The sequence below is a fragment of the Sinocyclocheilus grahami genome, unplaced genomic scaffold (assembly GCF_001515645.1).
Source record: "Sinocyclocheilus grahami isolate Dianchi unplaced genomic scaffold, SAMN03320097.WGS_v1.1 scaffold144.1, whole genome shotgun sequence".
NCBI lineage: Eukaryota > Metazoa > Chordata > Actinopteri > Cypriniformes > Cyprinidae > Sinocyclocheilus > Sinocyclocheilus grahami.
Window position 1 is genome coordinate 975472 of NW_015505323.1, and position 19488 is coordinate 994959.

At 37.3% G+C, this 19488-nt stretch overlaps 1 protein-coding gene across 2 annotated transcripts; it reads left to right on the forward strand.

Moving 5' to 3' along the window:
• Positions 1-1043: 1043 nt before the first annotated feature.
• Positions 1044-13823, forward strand: LOC107591619 (programmed cell death 6-interacting protein-like). Of its 2 annotated transcripts, none has more exons than XM_016280827.1 (18): positions 1044-1336; positions 3459-3507; positions 3651-3720; positions 5020-5147; positions 5232-5385; positions 5462-5562; positions 6712-6843; positions 6971-7193; positions 7285-7408; positions 7659-7836; positions 9074-9185; positions 9403-9572; positions 10090-10338; positions 10610-10744; positions 10842-10936; positions 11029-11149; positions 11229-11428; positions 12641-13823. In XM_016280827.1, exons 1-18 carry the CDS (start codon positions 1131-1133, stop codon positions 12813-12815), a joined length of 2622 nt encoding a protein of 873 aa, XP_016136313.1. In that variant the 5' UTR covers positions 1044-1130; the 3' UTR covers positions 12816-13823. The 2 variants fall into 2 exon arrangements, with proteins under 2 accessions (XP_016136313.1, XP_016136314.1); XM_016280828.1 differs by having other exon boundaries at positions 6727-6843.
• Positions 13824-19488: the final 5665 nt, after the last annotated feature.

Genomic DNA, 19488 nt, shown 5'->3' on the forward strand with positions numbered 1-19488 from the left:
TAATGCACATCTAATTTTGTATTCGTATCGTATTCATTTAAAGGCAAGCTATGATACTAAAACACTTATCCAAATAAATTAAATTATTTTATACATTGCCATTTAAACAACATTTTTGTTTTAGACCTGGACAAATTTGTTGGATAAATTCATTTTGTGTGCAATGTGGAAAATTAATTTTGTCATACAAAATATGTGGTAACACTTTACAATAAGGTTCAAGTTATTAACATTTGTTAAGATGAACTAACAATGAAAAGCATTTATTAATCTAAATGACAATTTCAATATTTACTCAAATACATTTTAATCAATGTATGTACTGTATAAAATGTATGTTATTATTATTTAATGGACCTAGGCTAACATGAACCAACAATAGAACAGTTATTTTTAACTGACGTTAAAGTAAAAAAAAAAAAAAAGGCTGTAACAGATGTGTTGCTGATTGTTAGTTCATGTTAGTGCATTAATGTTTTTACAATAAAAAGATTCTTAGCACTTTTGCCATGCTTCAGGTATTATTACAGGTAACTGTATGTGATAGATCATAAATGTATGGTCACAGGATTAAATGGATGAGTCATTGGGGTAAGGTGTGTCTTTCTCTCTTTTTGCCCTATTTTCCCCTATATTTAAAGTCCTCCATATACATGTATATTAAATTACTATATGGATCAAACTGGGGATTTTTTTCTCACTTCCTGAAACCATTATCCAATTGCCAGTGGTTTGTTAAAAAAAACCTCCTGAGTGATTTTCTTACTGTACACTAAGAAAAGTTCTAGTTTTGTCATGCACTTGACTAGTTGTAACCAGCATCTACAGAATTTACTGCATCTGTAGAATTTATACTATACTAAAATATAGTTCTACATAAACCTCCTGCGCGGGAACATGGAAATAAAACGCATGTTAGGGATTTACATGGACGGAATCAATACAGAATTCATTCAACATGCTTGCGTGATTACACCCGCGAGCGCAGAATGCAGAATGCGCATGCGTAACTTTGACAGTACATCTGACGTGATGACGCACTCCAGAGAACCAGGAAGTGCTGTGCCTTTGTTTTTGTCCGTTTGCAGTCTTTTCATTCTCCACTAGAACTGTGTTTCCCGCGGGCCCAAATGGCGACGTTTATTTCTGTCCCGTTGAAGAAGTCCTCAGAGGTCGACTTAGTGAAACCGTTGTCGAAATTTGTAACGGCCACGTATCCTCCCGGTGAGGAGCAGACGGAATATCTCCGTGCCGTGGAAGAGCTCAATAAGCTGCGTAAAAGTGCTCTTGGGAGGCCGCTGGACAAACACGAGAGCTCGCTGGAAATCCTGCTGCGGTGAGAGCCTGACAAGACAACTTGATTAAGAAGTTTCAATGGGTGTTTATTTCTGCTGCCTGTTGAACACTGACTGCTCTGTATCGTGGATTGTTACTTAATCTGTGTGATTTACTAAAGTGCCGATTATTTTCTGTTAGCGGATAGCAGAAGATGTCTAAAGAACAGGAAGCTATCAAAAGTAATCAATTTTTATGTCGCAAACGTGCGACAACATGTCTCTATTTTATGTAGACTTGATACGATCTGATAACAGAAGTAGTTTCGTCTAGAGTTTAGCTTGTGTTAAGAGTTTCTTATCTGTTTTCATTTGCTTCATAGAAATATAAACGGGAACTGGAGGTGTTGCTCATGCTGGTTGCCCAGTTTGTCGCTCAAATTAGTGTATTGACGTCTAAAATTAGTATGTTTTATTGTTTTAGTGCACATGTGTGTTTAGGGCTATATGTAATGTACGTCATTATATTTGGGAAGTTGACAACCTGTGGTGTGACATGCCACACGCCATCTAAAATTATTTATATATATTAAAATTCATTCGTCACACCCTATGACCATTTAAAATAAATTAGTAAACCCAAAATGATGATTAAAATGGGGGAGAAAACCTAAAACGTTGACAAGTTACAGCATCTAGATGATACATGTATGCATTCACATAAATGTTATCCTGAACTCTTCAAGTTGAATAAAACAAGTCCGTGACCGCGCTATGCGTCAACACCCATTTATCATACGTCAGCCGGCTTCCTGGTCTTGCGTGACTCAGGTGTGTCATTTAGATTGAAACATTCACTAGGCTATAGATTAATAATACATCGTTCGACGCAAATAACAGAAATAAATAAGAAAATATGTTCTGAGTTGTTTATTATATTCGCTGAGTATTATATTCGTAATTTGGTCAGTTACCGTCGACCTAGTTTTCGCTTGATTCCATTACGTCATGTATTTGTAGTGAGTGGGTGGTTACAGGTGTAAGTGACGTATACGTTTTATTTTGGGAAGAATTTATAACTGAGCTATACATGCTTTATTAATTTAACTATTAACCAGCAGCTGATCATTTGCTTTGGAAATGATGAGGAAATGGCTAGTTAATTTGTTAAACAAAATCAGATTTGCTGCATCATGCTTTCAGCAATTAATTTGTCCCCTTTTATATATCCATTGTTTTGGTCTTTACTGAAATGTTTATTGTATATTGATTGTGAAACTGTTAGAATTGATCATTCAATTTAATTTACCTTCTATGATACCATTAGAATAACATTATTGCATCATTTTTAATATTGAGAAAAATGAACAAAGCTGTGTATTCACTGTAGTTCACTGACAAGCTACACAAAATCGCAGGCGAGTCATTGCCGATTATGAACGCGATTTTGCGTAGATTGTCAGTGAACTACGGCTCTGTGTAGTAAATGCCGCTTCATCTGAAAGCACGTGCTGGAGATTTACTACTAATCACAGAAGCTGACGAGATGCGCATGAAAACCGCATTCGATTTTTTGCACAGCCCTATGCAGAATTAGGCCTTATTTCCCCAGTCTGTGGTTACATTCTGCATTTCATTTGTGGTTTAATGTAGTTGAGTTAATGTAGCGACTGGTGCTTATGCCATCTGGAGAGTGAATGAGAAGTGTGTTGCTATAGGAATATGCTTTTTGTTTGCTGCTTTGTAGCCATGCTCAATAGTCGAGATGAATTGCCTGCTTTGTAGCTCCTAGTTAGACTGGTGTTTGATTTGTATGACGAAGAGCCCCTTGGCACACCCATCAGTGGTATTCCCTCTCAAGTCTATATAGTCATGTTCTTTTTATAGTGCAGAGAGGCAAGAAATAGCAGATATAAAACATATGGAGCAGAGATGTGGGGAAATGCTCTTCTTTCCTTCCACTCTCCAAGAGTGTCATTACTAAAGTTAACTCTGTAACAGTGAGGTTGAGTAACTTCAGTAACTGTTCTTGTGTTCAGACTGACGTCACGGTCACATGAGAATTCTGTCATGGCTAAATTATTTGTCATTATGGTTTACGTTCTATCTAAAGAAACTAAAGTGTTTTTCCTCACACTTTCCATTTTAACAGCTTTTCTCATTGTTTTTCTCTCTCCCCTTTAGATATTATGATCAGCTCTGTGCAATTGAACCCAAATTTCCTTTTCCAGAGGTAACCTAAATAAATTCTCTGGTCACAGTGTAACATTAACCCATTCACTTTTTTAATGACAATAATTGTTTATGATAATACAGAGTAATTTAGGCATATTAATAAGTGTCTGTAAATAATACATAACTGGGGTTTTTTTTCAGTTATGTCTGACATTTACATGGAAAGATGCTTTTGATAAAGGATCTCTTTTTGGAGGCTCAGTCAAGCTTGGTGAGTTGACGTGATTTTAAAACAAGATCAGCATATGTCAGTACAAACATTTAAGGCATATAGGTGGCAGATGCTTTATTGCAGATAGTTTTATATATAAGATTTATGCATCAGTAAATATTATATCTCTGTCATCCATATTCTAGGAAAATATGAACTCATTAGAAATAGAGCCAGGCACCTAATCCAGTAAAAAGGAAAGGCAGCACATCTTGTTAACTAAGAAAATTACACTGAAACATTTTTATAAAAATTGTTTCACTTTAATTTTAATGATTCCTCATGAAGTTTGACATGGTGAATACAAACATCACTTTACTTTTTTGTGTATCATTAACAGTGCTCATGAAAACTAAAAGAAATGCTGACAACTTATACAAGCTAATCTATTTTTCTGTTATTACTAAAATTGTTATTACTTTTATTACAAAAAAGCACATGGTACAACTGAGCTAACAGTTTAACATAAACAATTACAAATGACAAATTACAAAAGTGTATCGTCCAAAACTTCAGAAGTGTACGTTGGATGATTTTCTTTTATGACTAGTCTCACAATGTTCTTGAATGTTCCAGAAAGCACTAGAATATTACAGAATGATTCAGAAACTTCTAGAATGTTCCCATCCTTGCTAAAGCAAAATATCTTTTTTTAAATTAAATACAATATTAGTACTAAACCAGTTCTAAAATGTACCTGACCTATATATTTACCTAAGTATTGATGCTGCATGAAAATAACTACAATATTAATTAGTGCCACAGAATTACAGAAGAACCATAAAAAAATTGGAAGTGAAACATTTTGTTACATTGTTATTTCTGTTTACACATAATGTTATCTCCAGTAATTCCATTACTTACTCACATGACTCATTGCATACTTTATTACTGAATATTTCCTTACTACTACTACATGTTACTATTCATTTCTCAACTCTGCAGATTTTGTAGAATGTCCTGATTTCATTTACTTTGTTGGTACTTTTTAAATGTGTTTTGGACTGTATCATGTTTACAAACGCATGATAAATCCCTTGTATATCCTTGTTAAATTAAGATTTAATGATCAAAAATAACAAAGTTACTTGTTCATATATATGGATAAAGTACTAAATACTTTATCGTGTTATTAGTAAAATGCTTAGACAAAAAAGTTAATTTATATAGCGCATTTTATTAATAAAATGCTTAATAAAAATGTCTTATCATGGAAAGGAATTAAAAGAACGGAAAAAGGGACATAAACTGAAATAGTGATTTATCCATTGTGTGGTTCATACTGTTTGTGTGTTTCAGCATTGGCAAGTGTGGGCTATGAGAAGACGTGTGTGTTGTTTAATGTGGGTGCGCTGGCCAGTCAGATTGCTTCTGAGCAGAATCTCGACAATGACGAGGGACTGAAGACCGCCGCCAAGTTCTACCAGGTTTGATTCTGACCTAAAGTCCTTCAACAACACAGACAATTGAGAGAAATAAAAATGTTTCAAGCATTTCCTGTCTCTTTCCAGCTGGCGAGTGGTGCGTTTGCTCATATAAAGGATACAGTGCTTTCTGCACTGAATAGAGAGCCCACCATGGACATCTCCCCCGAGACAGTGGGTACGCTTAGTCAGATCATGCTCAGCCAGGCACAGGAGGTCTTCGTTCTCAAAGCCACTGCTGGTGCGCATCTGTGTTTGTTTGTGCATTTTATGCTTGTAGTTGACACAGTTTAATTGTCTAATGTTTCATCTCATAGATAAGATGAAGGACGCTATTGTCGCTAAACTTGCCAACCAGGCTGCAGATTACTACGGCGATGCTTTTAAGCAATGTCAATACAAAGAGAATCTGCCTAAGGTATGTGCAGCTTCCAAGTACACATGACAGACGCTTTAGTGGGGAAGTTGATCCACTAGGGGTCACTGTTCAATCGAACTAGACACTGTTAAACATTAGGCATACTGTATGCAGCAATCACTGTGGATGTGTCTGTATACTTGCGTCTAGAGATTTAAGTTTCCTTGACTTCCATATGGCTGCTAGTCACCCCTCATACACAGACACACACTCTCACTGCCTCCAGCCTTTGTTTCTTCTCCTATTGATATGTGTGTGGAGGGACTGAAGACCGCCGCCAAGTTCTACCAGGTTTGATTCTGACCTAAAGTCCTTCAACAACACAGACAATTGAGAGAAATAAAAATGTTTCAAGCATTTCCTGTCTCTTTCCAGCTGGCGAGTGGTGCGTTTGCTCATATAAAGGATACAGTGCTTTCTGCACTGAATAGAGAGCCCACCATGGACATCTCCCCCGAGACAGTGGGTACGCTTAGTCAGATCATGCTCAGCCAGGCACAGGAGGTCTTCGTTCTCAAAGCCACTGCTGGTGCGCATCTGTGTTTGTTTGTGCATTTTATGCTTGTAGTTGACACAGTTTAATTGTCTAATGTTTCATCTCATAGATAAGATGAAGGACGCTATTGTCGCTAAACTTGCCAACCAGGCTGCAGATTACTACGGCGATGCTTTTAAGCAATGTCAATACAAAGAGAATCTGCCTAAGGTATGTGCAGCTTCCAAGTACACATGACAGACGCTTTAGTGGGGAAGTTGATCCACTAGGGGTCACTGTTCAATCGAACTAGACACTGTTAAACATTAGGCATACTGTATGCAGCAATCACTGTGGATGTGTCTGTATACTTGCGTCTAGAGATTTAAGTTTCCTTGACTTCCATATGGCTGCTAGTCACCCCTCATACACAGACACACACTCTCACTGCCTCCAGCCTTTGTTTCTTCTCCTATTGATATGTGTGTGAACGCTGCATGAGCGTTGTGTGAGAATTTGGTTGGGGTTCGCTGAAGGATGCGTGCTGATTTGCTGTTCTGTTTTCTCTTCCTGCGCCCTGTGCTGTGTGTCTGTGCTCGTTTGTGGTTGCCTGTGGTGTTGGTTTGTGGTTGCCGTGGCGTTTGTGATTGCTGTGGTTGCCTCTCCCTGGTCAGTATTTTTATTTCCAGGAAGTGCTTCCTGTCCTCGCTGCCAAGCACTGTATGATGCAGGCCACCGCAGAGCTGCACCAGTCAGCCTTGGCCAATCAGAAGAAAAAATTCGGAGAGGAGATCGCACGGCTGCAGGTGTGTTTGTCTGCGTGTGACAGACTGTTTGTTTATTTTTGGCTGGTCGATTGCTTGTTTTATTTATTCGGGTTTGAGCTTCATTAATAGGACGTTGACGTTCAGGCTTCTCATGCTTGTCTTGCAGCACGCCACAGAGCTGGTGAAGACCGCGGCTTCTCGGTACGATGAGTATGTTAATGTAAAGGATCTGTCAGATAAGATCAACCGTGCCCTCACAGCTGCAAAGAAAGACAATGACTTCATTTACCATGACCGGGTGCCAGAGGTCAAGGACCTGGAGCACATTGGCAAAGCATCTCTGGTCAAAGCAACAGCAGTTCAGACACCACTCAGCCAGAAGTTCTCAGGTCAGAATGACATTCCCCTTGGGGTTATTTCCCTTTTATTATGGGGAAAAATTCAATTAATTGTGTTATTTGCGGTTTTGTTTGTGTTTAGATCTGTTTGAGAAGATGGTGCCGATGGCAGTGCAGCAGTCAGTGAGTGCAGCCAATTCCAGGAAGGCTGACACGGTCAACAGACTGATTGGCAGCATGAGGGAAGCAACGAATCTCTGCAACGGGTCAGTGTTGGTGCATATATTTGCTTTTGCATAGGTCCATTTAAACTCCATTAAAAGTCCATACATGTATATTGAGAACTTTTACTGCTTTTCTTTTAATTGTTTTAAGGCATCGATCACAGATGTAATAATACACGTAATGCTTTTATTTAAACTTGAATATGCTGTCTAAATGATCAATTTCATCAGTATTTTGGGTGGATAAATGAGGTTTGGTGGTGGTGATTGATTGGTCGTTGCTGATTGGTAGGGTGTTGGCGTCTTTGAACCTACCGGCCGCACTAGAAGATCTGTCAGGAGACGCAGTTCCTCAGTCCATCCTCGAGAAGAGCCGTGCTGTTGTTCAGCAGGGTGGCCTACAGAGCATTGAACAGCTCATTAAAGATCTCCCTGAACTACTGCAGAGGAACCGTGAGATCCTGGATGAGGTGATGCACACGTTCACCATCTGTTTCATGCCGTTTTATAAAGATCCAAACGTCTGAGATCTGTTTTTGCATTTTTCTAATTTAATAGAAAATTTTCATCCCAAGTAATACTATGAATATGGCAATTTCAGTGTAAAGATGCAAAGAGCCTCTTAGACTTCAATGGAAGAAAAACATCTAACCATGTTTGATCACAAATAATTTTTTGTTACAAACATTAAAACATGGGTATATAACATCACAAAGTCAATTTTAAATAAAAGCACCCTTAAAAAATATTCGTATCAATAATTTATTTTAAATTCCATTCCAATTATTAGTAAAAGTAATGCCTTGTTAATAATCTTAAATGTCTCACTGTACATTGCTATTCTTGTTATGGTGGAGCCATTGCTTACACATCACATCTGCACTTTATTAGAAAACCCCCACTAATTTCAGATACTCAGTGAATCGATTCTTATTTGTCTATCTCACAGTAAAATTTAAATGTAAACCTGAAGCTAAAGTTCAAGTAAATATTTATTTGTCCATCTGACAGTAAAATTTAAATGTGAATCTTTAATAAACTTATAGCTGAAATTCAGGTAAATGTAAATGCCCATCTGACAAGAAAAATTAAAATATATGACTGTAAATCCATAAAAATAATATACAACAACTGCAAATAACTAATGAATCGGGATTTTTCTCAACATGTTTTTTTTTTTTATGAAGCATAAATCTCAATTTTAACAATTAAAAGTAATATACAGGCAGTGATGCATGTGCAAAAATAATAATGTGCATAATTTTGATCTACTGTCTTAACATAATATACATACGTATAGCATAATATAATTTATTCTTAAACATAATATGGTTCGTTTCTATTAATATCGAAGGCTGTATGCTTAATATATAGCTCTGCTTGACATATTTTGTATCAGGGTTCCCTGCTCCATGTCTCTGTCGCCTAAGGGGTCGTTACCCTAAAAAACATTGAAGACCCCTGATTTATATAAATTTGTCTAGTAACCAAATAGCACAGAATCATAAATATGTTCTTTTCAATTTATGTCCTGATTTTTCAAAATACTAAAATGGTTTATTTCCCAATTTAAATGGGGAAAATGCTATCCAATGTGGTCTTAGATTCTTAAACCTGCTGTATATGTATATGACACCATCTGACTGTATATACTCGCACTTCATGCCACTTAGTATCATGAACAAAAATTGTGTTTTGCTCCTGCAGTCCTTGAAGATGTTAGATGATGAGGAAACAACAGACAATGAACTCCGAGCCAAATTCAATCAGCGCTGGAACAGAACTCCCTCTGGAGATCTGTATAAACCTCTCAGAGCAGGTACATACACACTTCCACCCGCCATTTATGCATTTAGCAGATGCTTTTACCTAATGAGACTTACAGTGCATTCTAGGTAAACACATTATCAGTTTGTGTTTTCCCTGCTTATGACTTTATGTTGTTAGTGTCATGCTCTACCAGTTGAGCTACCGGAGCCCAACTTGAGGATCACTTTGCTCATAATTGTTTACCCTCTCTCTGTTTCTCCATGCAGAGGGAAATAATTTTCGCAGTGTACTGGACAAGGCAGTGCAGGCTGATCAGGTGGTGAAAGAGCGTTACACTACACATTGTGAGATGATTGCTTTGCTCTGCAAGCCAGAGAATGAACTCAGTGCCGCCATACCGTCTGCCAACCCTGCCAAGACTCTGCAGGGCAGTGAGGTGAGTGTTGATTTCATTAACAAAAATTGTTAATGAAAAAAAAAATTTTGATTAACAATATCAGATAAATATTAGATGAAAACACTTAAAGTAAATTAAAATGAGAAATGTCGTCTTGAGAGCAAACCGAAATATTAATAAGTTGAAGTACTAAAATTACTAACTGAAAGTAAAACTAAAATAAAAATCTATTTAAAATTGATCAAATGTATTAAAATATTTAGAAATATTAAAAACGAATAAAAGGACAAAATTACTTAACAGAATTACTTAAACTAAAATTAAAATTAAAACGTTCAAATATAAAAATAAATATACATTTTATATATAAAAATAGCTAACTCAAAATATTAATAAAAACTACAATAGTATTTAACTTTTACTAAAATAACACTGGGTGAGATACACACACACACACACACACACACACACACACATTGACCCAGTTATCTCACAGGCTAACCCTGACCAAACCCTCATGGTATCCTTCAGTCTAGGCTTGTCCTCTTATGTACAGGTGGTAAACGTGCTGAGAGCTCAGCTGGCACAACTGGATGAGGTGAAGAGGGAACGGGAAGTTCTGGAGGGAGAGGTGAAGTCGGTAACCTTTGATATGACGACAAAGTTCCTTACTGCACTGGCTCAAGATGGCGCCATTAACGAAGAGGCTCTGACCGCCAGTGAGCTGGAGACACGTTACGGCTCTCACACACAACGTGCTCAGCAGAATTTACGCAGACAGGAGGAACTGTTGTCACAGATACAGGTGCACACAAAAACTCATGCATGAGCAACATTTCCATCCAGTATTTCAGCAAAAGAGTTACTAAGTGATAGTGACAGTATTCTAATCAGATTTTATCAGATAAAGATTTAAGGCATAAAAACATCCCTGCAAAGGCTCAGTTATGAAATTGGATGTACCGGTCAACTTAAATGTAAATAAAAAAATTTACATGTTACATAATTGTTGTGCACCTTAACACAACAAAGGTAATTTTTTTTTTTCATTTTAAAAATGGCTTTTCTTGTCTCAGGTGTCTCACCAGGAGTTTTCAGCACTCAAGCAGTCCAACTCTGAGGCTAATAACCGAGAGGAGGTCTTGAAGAAACTCGCCTCAGCCCATGATAGCTACATAGAGATCAGCTCCAATATCAAAGAGGGCACTAAAGTAACTAACTCGTGCACTAATATTAGTTCTGCACACATGCACAGTCCATAAGATGTCACTCAGCTGTCTCATTCTCTCTTTTTTCCTCTTCTTTCAGTTCTACAATGATCTGACAGAAATCCTTTTGAAATTTCAAAATAAGTGCAGCGACATTGTCTTTGCTCGCAAAACTGAGAGGGATGAACTGCTCAAGTATGTAATTCAGTAGTGTGCACATATCAACAAATCATAATGGTTTCAAATGACTGTGATTGCCTTATATTCTGTGAATGTTTGATTGACAGGGAGCTGCAGCAGAGTATTGCTCGTGAGCCGAGCGCTCCTTCATTCAACGTCCCATCATACCAGTCCAATACTCCTGCACCTGCCTCAGGAGGCCCGACCCCTGCTCCCAGGACTGTGTTTGTGAGTTTGCAGACTAATGAGTTCTAATGATAAAGTCCTTGACTGCAGGAAATAGTCTTATTTTTTATTTCTGTTCCAGACCCAGCAGCAGCCTCAGGCTAAACCCCAGCCGCCAGCGAGACCACCACCCCCTAACATCACTCCTCAGGCGGCCAGTACTTCAGCTCCAATCAGTACTCCAGTGGCTCCCAGCAGCACTAATCCCCCACCTGTTGCACCACCCACTGGACCCTCACAGGCTCAAGGACCGCCCTACCCATCTTATCAAGGCTACCCAGGGTAAATAAAGACCTTCACAAGTACCTATGTCCTCAAAGCTTTATGTATGCGACAGTCCATAGCTCAGTTCTCAAATCTAGTGACCTAGTTGCCAAAAGGTGGGCAGCTGCCTTCTAAGATACCTTCTTCTGGCCAAAATCTAAGGCCCACTTAAGAGGGTCCAGTTCAAAATACAGGCAAAAACTAAAAAATGTTTTCATGCACTGGTCGGATTTAGGATTTTGGACTATTTTCCTTTCATACTAGGGCTACACGATTATGACAAAAATCATAATTGTCGATTATTCCCTTGAAATTGTAATTGCGATTTATTAATTACGATTATCACAATTTACATTGACTGATGTTATATCATTGTTTGAAGCAACCATATTTTTAGATGAAAATAAACCAGCTGAAAACCCTTAAACTGAAAAACCTTTATTGCTTTTCTATGGTATTAAGCCTCAAATGGCATCTATTCATTGGATTGGTTTCTTCTTTAAATAAAAAAGGTAAAATATGCATGGTATTATAATGTCATATTAAAACAATGGAAAAACCCTTAAGATAACTTGTAGAAAGAAAAAAACTGATCTCAAGCACACAGAATAACATAAGTGGACTTTAAACGATCAATTGCCGCTTTGAACAATTACATAATTGTGACATCCGTAATTGTAATCGCGATTTAAAATTTGATTAATTGTGCAGCCCTATTTCATACAATGTATTCTTTCAGACTAGTGGAAAGAAAACATCCAAGATACACATTTAATTGTTTATTTTTGAATACATTATCTATTTGCATTTTTAGGTTTAAATTACAATATCTTCAAAGGTTGAGCTTGAAATTCTGATGGTTTTTCAAAGGGGGTTTGTTCATCTGATTTATTTTATTCCCACAAACAGTGTTTTTTCTGACTGTTGACCGTATTTTCAGCTTTATGGAGTGATAAAAGAGAGACCTAAAATTCTGTCTGTAAAAATCTTAATGTGTAATATGTCAGCAGAATTAAACAAATTTTGAATCTGGTTTTATCCAATATTCAGTTTTCTGTTCTGGAAATGTATGCATGTTAGTGCATATTTAATTACATAATGCATCATTTGCTTATTTAAACAAAACTTCAGAAAACATATAATGTACCGTGATTAGTCAACTGGGTAAGTATGTTGATATCAGTTTAAATGTTTACCCAATTCAGCCTAAAATGTAATTTTATTTTTTAGGTATTATCAGATGCCAGTGGCCTATAACCCCTATGCATATGGGCAGTTTAATATGCCCTACATGCCCTATCAAGCCCAGGGGCAGGCTGGATACCCCGGAGGCCCTCCTGCACAGCAGACCTACCCCTATCCTCAACAACCGCCACAGCAACAGCCCTACTACCCCCAACAGTAGAGGCACCTCTCGCTACTACAGCCACACTCATTCCTGTAAACTAGCACTCCTCTTACTGCACTTAACTATTAACACTCCTGCACTCACACTCGCTCTCTATTTAACGTCTGGCTTTATCTGGGTGGAGTTTAGAACACAGGCCTAGGTTCACAAAGCAGGTGTGCTCGTCGAGAAAAGATCTGATCTCTGTTTTTCTCTATCTGTCTCTCTCTCTCTCTCTCTCTGTCTTACCCTCTAGCCCAAAGTGAAGCTGCTGGCTGCCTGCCACTGCTTATATCTTATTTTTGTAATGAATACTGACATATAATCTAATGCAAGAGCTGTTGATTTCTTAACTTGATGATGATTTAATCGCTGGAAGAAAGACCGTGGTTCTATCTTACTGTAACCCTAGTTGTACCATTATACCTCCTTCTGTTCAGTCTACAATCATCGCTTCGGGAAAAGGAAGAGTTATACAGCTTAGAGAATGGATTTGTCACTAAAATAATTCATTTTTGTGTTTCTGTTGTTTTCATGTGATTAAAACCTCTGATATTAAAGAGGGTCTTTTTATTCCCTTTCTATACATGGTACTTTTAACCTGTGGGCATACTTTCAGCATTTTTGGTCATTGTCAATGAATTTCCACATTGTTTTGCGTTCATCCAGTGCCAAATCCAACAGCTGAGCAGATTGAGTTCAGATTAATAGGCTGGGCTATAAACGTGGCTGCAAGTCTGAGTGTCACCACACATGAATTCAAGTGCGTTTGTTCGATAATTATTCCCATGCTATTTTTGTCTTGAAAGAGCCATGCTGAACCGACTGTCTCCATGGATACAGATGGAAGAGGATGTTTTTTTTCCCGCATGTGGATAGATGAATGTTTATCGAGGTATCCGAGTGTTTTGATTATGTAAGGATGTTTTCTTTAGGCCATAACAAAAAAACTGTTCACATGCACTTGAGCTGTGCATTGTTGTTTTGACAAGTGTCATTTGCTTTCAATAATGAATTTTAGGATAATGACGTAACTCCTTTGTCACCTTATTAACTGCAAAAGCATATTGTGTGTGTAAAAGAGAATACGTGACTGTAACTACAGTCAAAACCTTTATGAGCCTCATACACACATTAGATCATGTAATTAAAGCCATTGGCGTCATGCCTCCTCAGCTGTTGGCTCGTACTGACAAGCATTCAAATGCCCTTCGCTTCCGGAAATAGTTTTGCATCACAATCTAGTTTGATGATATGGCTGGGTTAGGTATTGATAGATCTCCTGATTTGTTTCAATTTCAAAAGTTTTTAAAATTTTGATCTGATTCAATCCCACTTCATTTGGGCATGTTTCAGTTATTATGACCATTTTACTTGTATATGAGATAGAAATGTTCTCAGCTATTCCTTTAAATTATTAAAACTAAAAATGTTATTAAAAACAACTAAGCAGTTCAGTTATTTATCAGCTGCAACCAGTAATGCTCAGTGAATCAAATGAAGTAAACTACATTTTTTGTGTAAAACTTATTAATCATGTATAAAATTATTACAACTTCAAAACTTATGATTACTTTAAAACATTTTCCATGGGAGCATATGAAGTTTGTGATTCATTATAATTGATCTCCTAATCGTTACCTTTTGAATCAGACAATACTGATTGCACTGTATGTTTCTGCTCCACTAATAAGAACCAGTTAAAAAGTGTTTTGTTTGTGAATTGGACTACACTGTTTTTTTGTGTTTTTTTTGCATACAACCCTCCAGGACAATAGGGGTATTTCTTACTATTATTTTTCAATATGACGCCTTTTTATTTTATCAGAAAAACTTTGAAAACTTTTTCTTTTCTGCCGATAGGCTGTGGAATAATATGCTGAATGAAAGGTGCTTCCTGCTTTTTTGATCTTGGAATTTTAGGAATAAAGATAATTCAAATAAAGATAGCATTTAATCAGAAAAACATTTATAGTTTACTATTAATTTTTGTTCAATTTTTATTCATCCCACACATGAGAACTCTGGTCGTGCCTAGCCCGAGTCATTCTGCATGCATTTATTGTTAGTCAGATTGTTAACATTGCTGCTGTTGTGTTTACATATATTTGAAGAGGACAGAAATAACTTAAGATGGATCATGGCTATTCATGATCAACCTGCTGAAAGCTCATTTCCCATTAATGCTTAATTTCCCAAACTCTTGACTTCAACCAATCAAACTGACAAAAAGCAGGTGTGGAATTCTCCCAATGAGTGTTTACCATAAGAGAAATGATCTATGGCGATGATGAGAGATTTGTTGAGCGAGACAGGTGTGTGTGTATATAAGTATATAAATATCAGTGTATTTAGGAGGGTGGACAGTAGCTGCATTGTTGACCTACTGCCAATTTTCTGACCTTTGACCCATAGAGATGAATCCATTGCTGATGAAGCAAGAGAAAGAGTCATTGGTGAAAGCTGAGAGTGCAAGAGATGGCTCTATTTGCATGTACGTCTGTATGTCTTTCAAGTTAAGTAAAGAGGAATGCTTTGATGTGCCTCACCATTGATTGACCTCATACTGTAGCCAGACATACTGGGACATTATGAACAAGTGTATTCCCAGCAGGTGCATGTCAGGACTTTTCATCCTCAAGAGCAGGGGCGTAGCAGGTGGGGGGGTTTGGGGGACGACACATCCCCCGCTCTGTTAGAAACAGGTGATTTTGTCCCCCGCACTTTTTTGACCCACCGCCAATATTTCCGCACGTGTTTGTTGATTTGTTATTAAGATTTGAGTGAACCAACATTCAGCCAATCACAAGGCGAATCATCTCTTGGGCGCGTCTGCCATGAGCTTCAAATCTGTTGCTCTCGCAATTTCTTTCATTCATTCACTTCTTTGCTCTTTGGCGTTCTGGGGTAAAATGCACCCCAGAAAAAAGCAGAGGACGGAGACACTTTTTTTGTCCAACTGTTAAGAATTAAGATAAAAGTTATTGTTCAAGTGTAGTGTAACTGAAATATTGTGCATAAAATATCTTTATTTAATACAAATAACGTATAGATGCCCACAGTGGTCTCAAAGTCCCAAGTCCTGCAGTTATTTTTCAAATTTGAGTATGATATCACAAAAATAGGTTAATAAATTATTTTTAGCATTTATTATATGAACATGAATGTACATTATATACATAATTTGTTTGCCTTTGAGGGTCACATCACCTGACAGCTGTCCCCCCCCACTTTTAAAATGTCTGCTACACCCCTGCTCAAGAGCACAAGTCAAAGATTTTTGTGTAGTGAATATGGCCGAGTTATTTTAACATCTATGTTTATGTAATGTAATTGCTCATCTAGAAAGCAGAATTTCATGTAAGGTACAGACTTCTGTGCCCAAGAAACTCAATGAACATTATAGTACTTAAAAGGCACTGAGTGGCCACACCTTAAGTTCTCCTATCATTTTAGGTGTATAGTCTCTATTAATTGTGCATGTGTTTTACAGTGCCTGAATTATTTGTTCTTGATAAGATTTACATAATTATTCAAACAGATGCGAAATACATTTATATTAGTGATAATATTTTTTTTTCTTAATAAAGAATCAAAGTAAATATATAAAATAAATATAACCATCAAAAACAGCTGATGATTAGAAAGTCACATGATGAACCAAATCCATCATTATGGTAACACTTGACAAATGCAAATAAACATTAATTTAACATTAGATGTAACATACAACCCTAATGAACATAACTGATGAGGAAAAAACTAAGAAACCGTTATTTCAACGAAAAAACATCAAATGTGAAATTCTGGGAATGTCAATTTACCGTTTTTCACTCTAAATTATACATTCTTTTTCACTCCCAAAAACTGTATTTTACTGTAAAATTACATGAAATGTCCAATACAGTTTCTCACCGTATATAGTAGGGGAACTTACTGTTAACCAATTAATAGGTTTTTACTGTAGCATTTTTACAGCCTTTTACCATTAAAATCACAATATTTTTTTACAGTGAAAGATGTTAAAGTTTGGCTTAATGTTTCTTTGGCTCTCTCACATTAGAGATAGTCTGCTGAACACAAAAGAAGATATTCTGAAAATGTTGGTAACCAAACAGTTGAGGGTAGCCACTGATTTCCACAGTATTTTTCCATACTATAGAAGTCAGTGGGTACCGTCAACTGTTTGGTTACAAACATTGTTCAGAATATCTCTTTTGTGTTCAACAGGAATAAAAAAATTCATACAGGTTTGGAACAACTTGAGGGTGAGTAAATGATGACAGAATTTTGGTGAACTATTCCTTTAAGTAAATTCAATAATGATTGAATAATTTACTGAATACTGGAAGGCTAATAATAGTTGATAAAAAAATGGGCTCTTATAAGACAAATACAAAAACATAGATGTTTCTATAGAATCTTTCAATCTCTTCAGTCCTGCCCACCGTCTCTTACCATCTCTCTCAGTCCTGTTAACCTGCACAATGACAGCTGCTCTGCCCACCATCTCACACAAAATGAACACACTGCCAAAACACAACAAACTGGTCACTGAGGGGATATTATATTGCATTAAGATTTCTCATAGGCATAAGGACAAATTGTCCTGTGTGTGTGTGTGTGTTTGAGAGCGACAGACTGGGCCTTTGGGCTGAGATTACAAGTTCAACACTCTTCAAAAAACATAATGTTCCGTTATTTTTGGCCAGAGTTGTACACAGATAATTGTATTCATTTAATTAAGGAGACAGCATCAGGTAAGTCTGTTTCACCCTCTCTTTCTATAAGCCTTCTTTATAGAAGAACATCTCTCTGATTCTCTGAAACGGTGAAGCCATATGGCAGAAAGAGAGGCACCGGGTACGTGCAGCTGTGAAGTTGCGGTATATGCACCCATATGTGTATGTGTGTGTCTCATTGTGAGTATCGCATAATCTTTTCATCTAACAGGTGCTCGTTGCAGTATTTGGTGGGTTTTCTTTGTGTGCTTTTGCACAAATCCACAATATGTTAGTAGGCTATCTGTAGAAGAGAACGTTAAACAGCTTAGTATCCTTGATGCTGAAACATGGATATATTTTCTACATTGAATAAATAAATACCTTTAAAAATGTGATCATTTTCATGCAAAATATATTACAATATTCATAAATTAATGAATGTTTTAAAACTCCTTACACTGTGTTGAGACGCCATATTAATCTATTATGATTTTACAGTTCTGATAGTAACTGTAATAGCCTAATTGTTGCATTCTTTAAGTTAAGACAGTCTATGTGAATCAGTTTGAATTGTGCCAATGTATCAGACGTGCTATTTTTATATTGTTGTTGTTAATTTCCTCTAATCTAACTAATGTTGGAGTTGGATGTGTTGTGTGTAGAACTTATAGCTTAAAGCCTTGCTTGGTGCTTGTGTGTATTTGTGAGCGCGCAGCGTGAGTGCCAGGAAGCGGCTGAGCGCACGAGTGCGCGCGCGTATTTAACTGAGTGAGTTGAAAGCGGGTGGCGTGAGTCTGCACGCGCTTTGCTGTCAGAAACACAAGATGTTTGACAAACTCACCGGAGGCACGAGCGCACATTTCTACCCATTTCAGTTGTTTGTTCATACATAAAGGTAAGTAAAGTTGGTTGTCTCTCACGTTTTTGCTCTTAATTAGAAGCCGTAATATTTGTGCTTTATAGTGAGGCGTGTTGTCAAGTGTTAATTTTGGTACTGACAGTCATTTCCTGGTGTTTTGTGTTGACAAAAACAAACTCTAACCTTATGAAAGCTTGATTTTCACACTATTTCTAAGAGGAATGATTCTGTTGCTATATAGTGTTATATAAGGCTCAGGGTCGTTTAACAAAAGAGCAATGGTAGAGCGAGATCTGGGTTCGTTTTTAGAAAGCACAGCTGCTGCTCCTACGTCGTCTCTGTGTGCGTCAGTGATAGCAGTCTGAGATCCCCAAACAGCCGCTCCACATATAACCCGTGCCAGACTGTGCCCGGAATGCGACTTAGCGGTCGAAACCGAACCCCATCTCGGCTGCTACACCTTCATCCTGGCAGACGGACACATTGAATCTCTGTAGTCTACACAGATCATTGCGCGCGTCTGTGTGTATGCGCCGCGCACAGTGCGCGAAACTATTGCACAAAGCTTAGCTTTAATTTACGCACTGCCTTCACAAGAATTACTATGGTAACCATAACGTCTGCTAAATGCTATATTAAATCCACCTATTGTTACTAGAATAAACCGCGTTTTCTTAATATTAGCGACTACTGTTATAAAAATCTAAGTTTAGTGCATTGTTTGAAGAAGGACAGTTCAATTAAGAAATACATTCTCGTTACTGTTGTTTTAAACAGCAGTTCTGTTAACGAGTAACTGAAGTTAAAATCAAATAACTTCCGTTTCTGATATAAAATGGCCAGTAAGATCGTATATTTCCACATGAAGCCAAAGCATCACGTTCTGAGTGTCGCCCAGCAAAGAACAGATTCAACTGCGAACTGGAGTGTTGTATATGAATGGAGCGGACCGATTTTCCTTCCCTGCTCGTAGCGTTCTGTTATTACTCCGCTGAAGATCCACCCCGGGTTTTCTATTGCTCCGAACGATACGTTATTATTAATAATATTATTATTAAGTTGATATTTTACTATATTTTTGGGTAATTTTATGATTATATGTCATAAA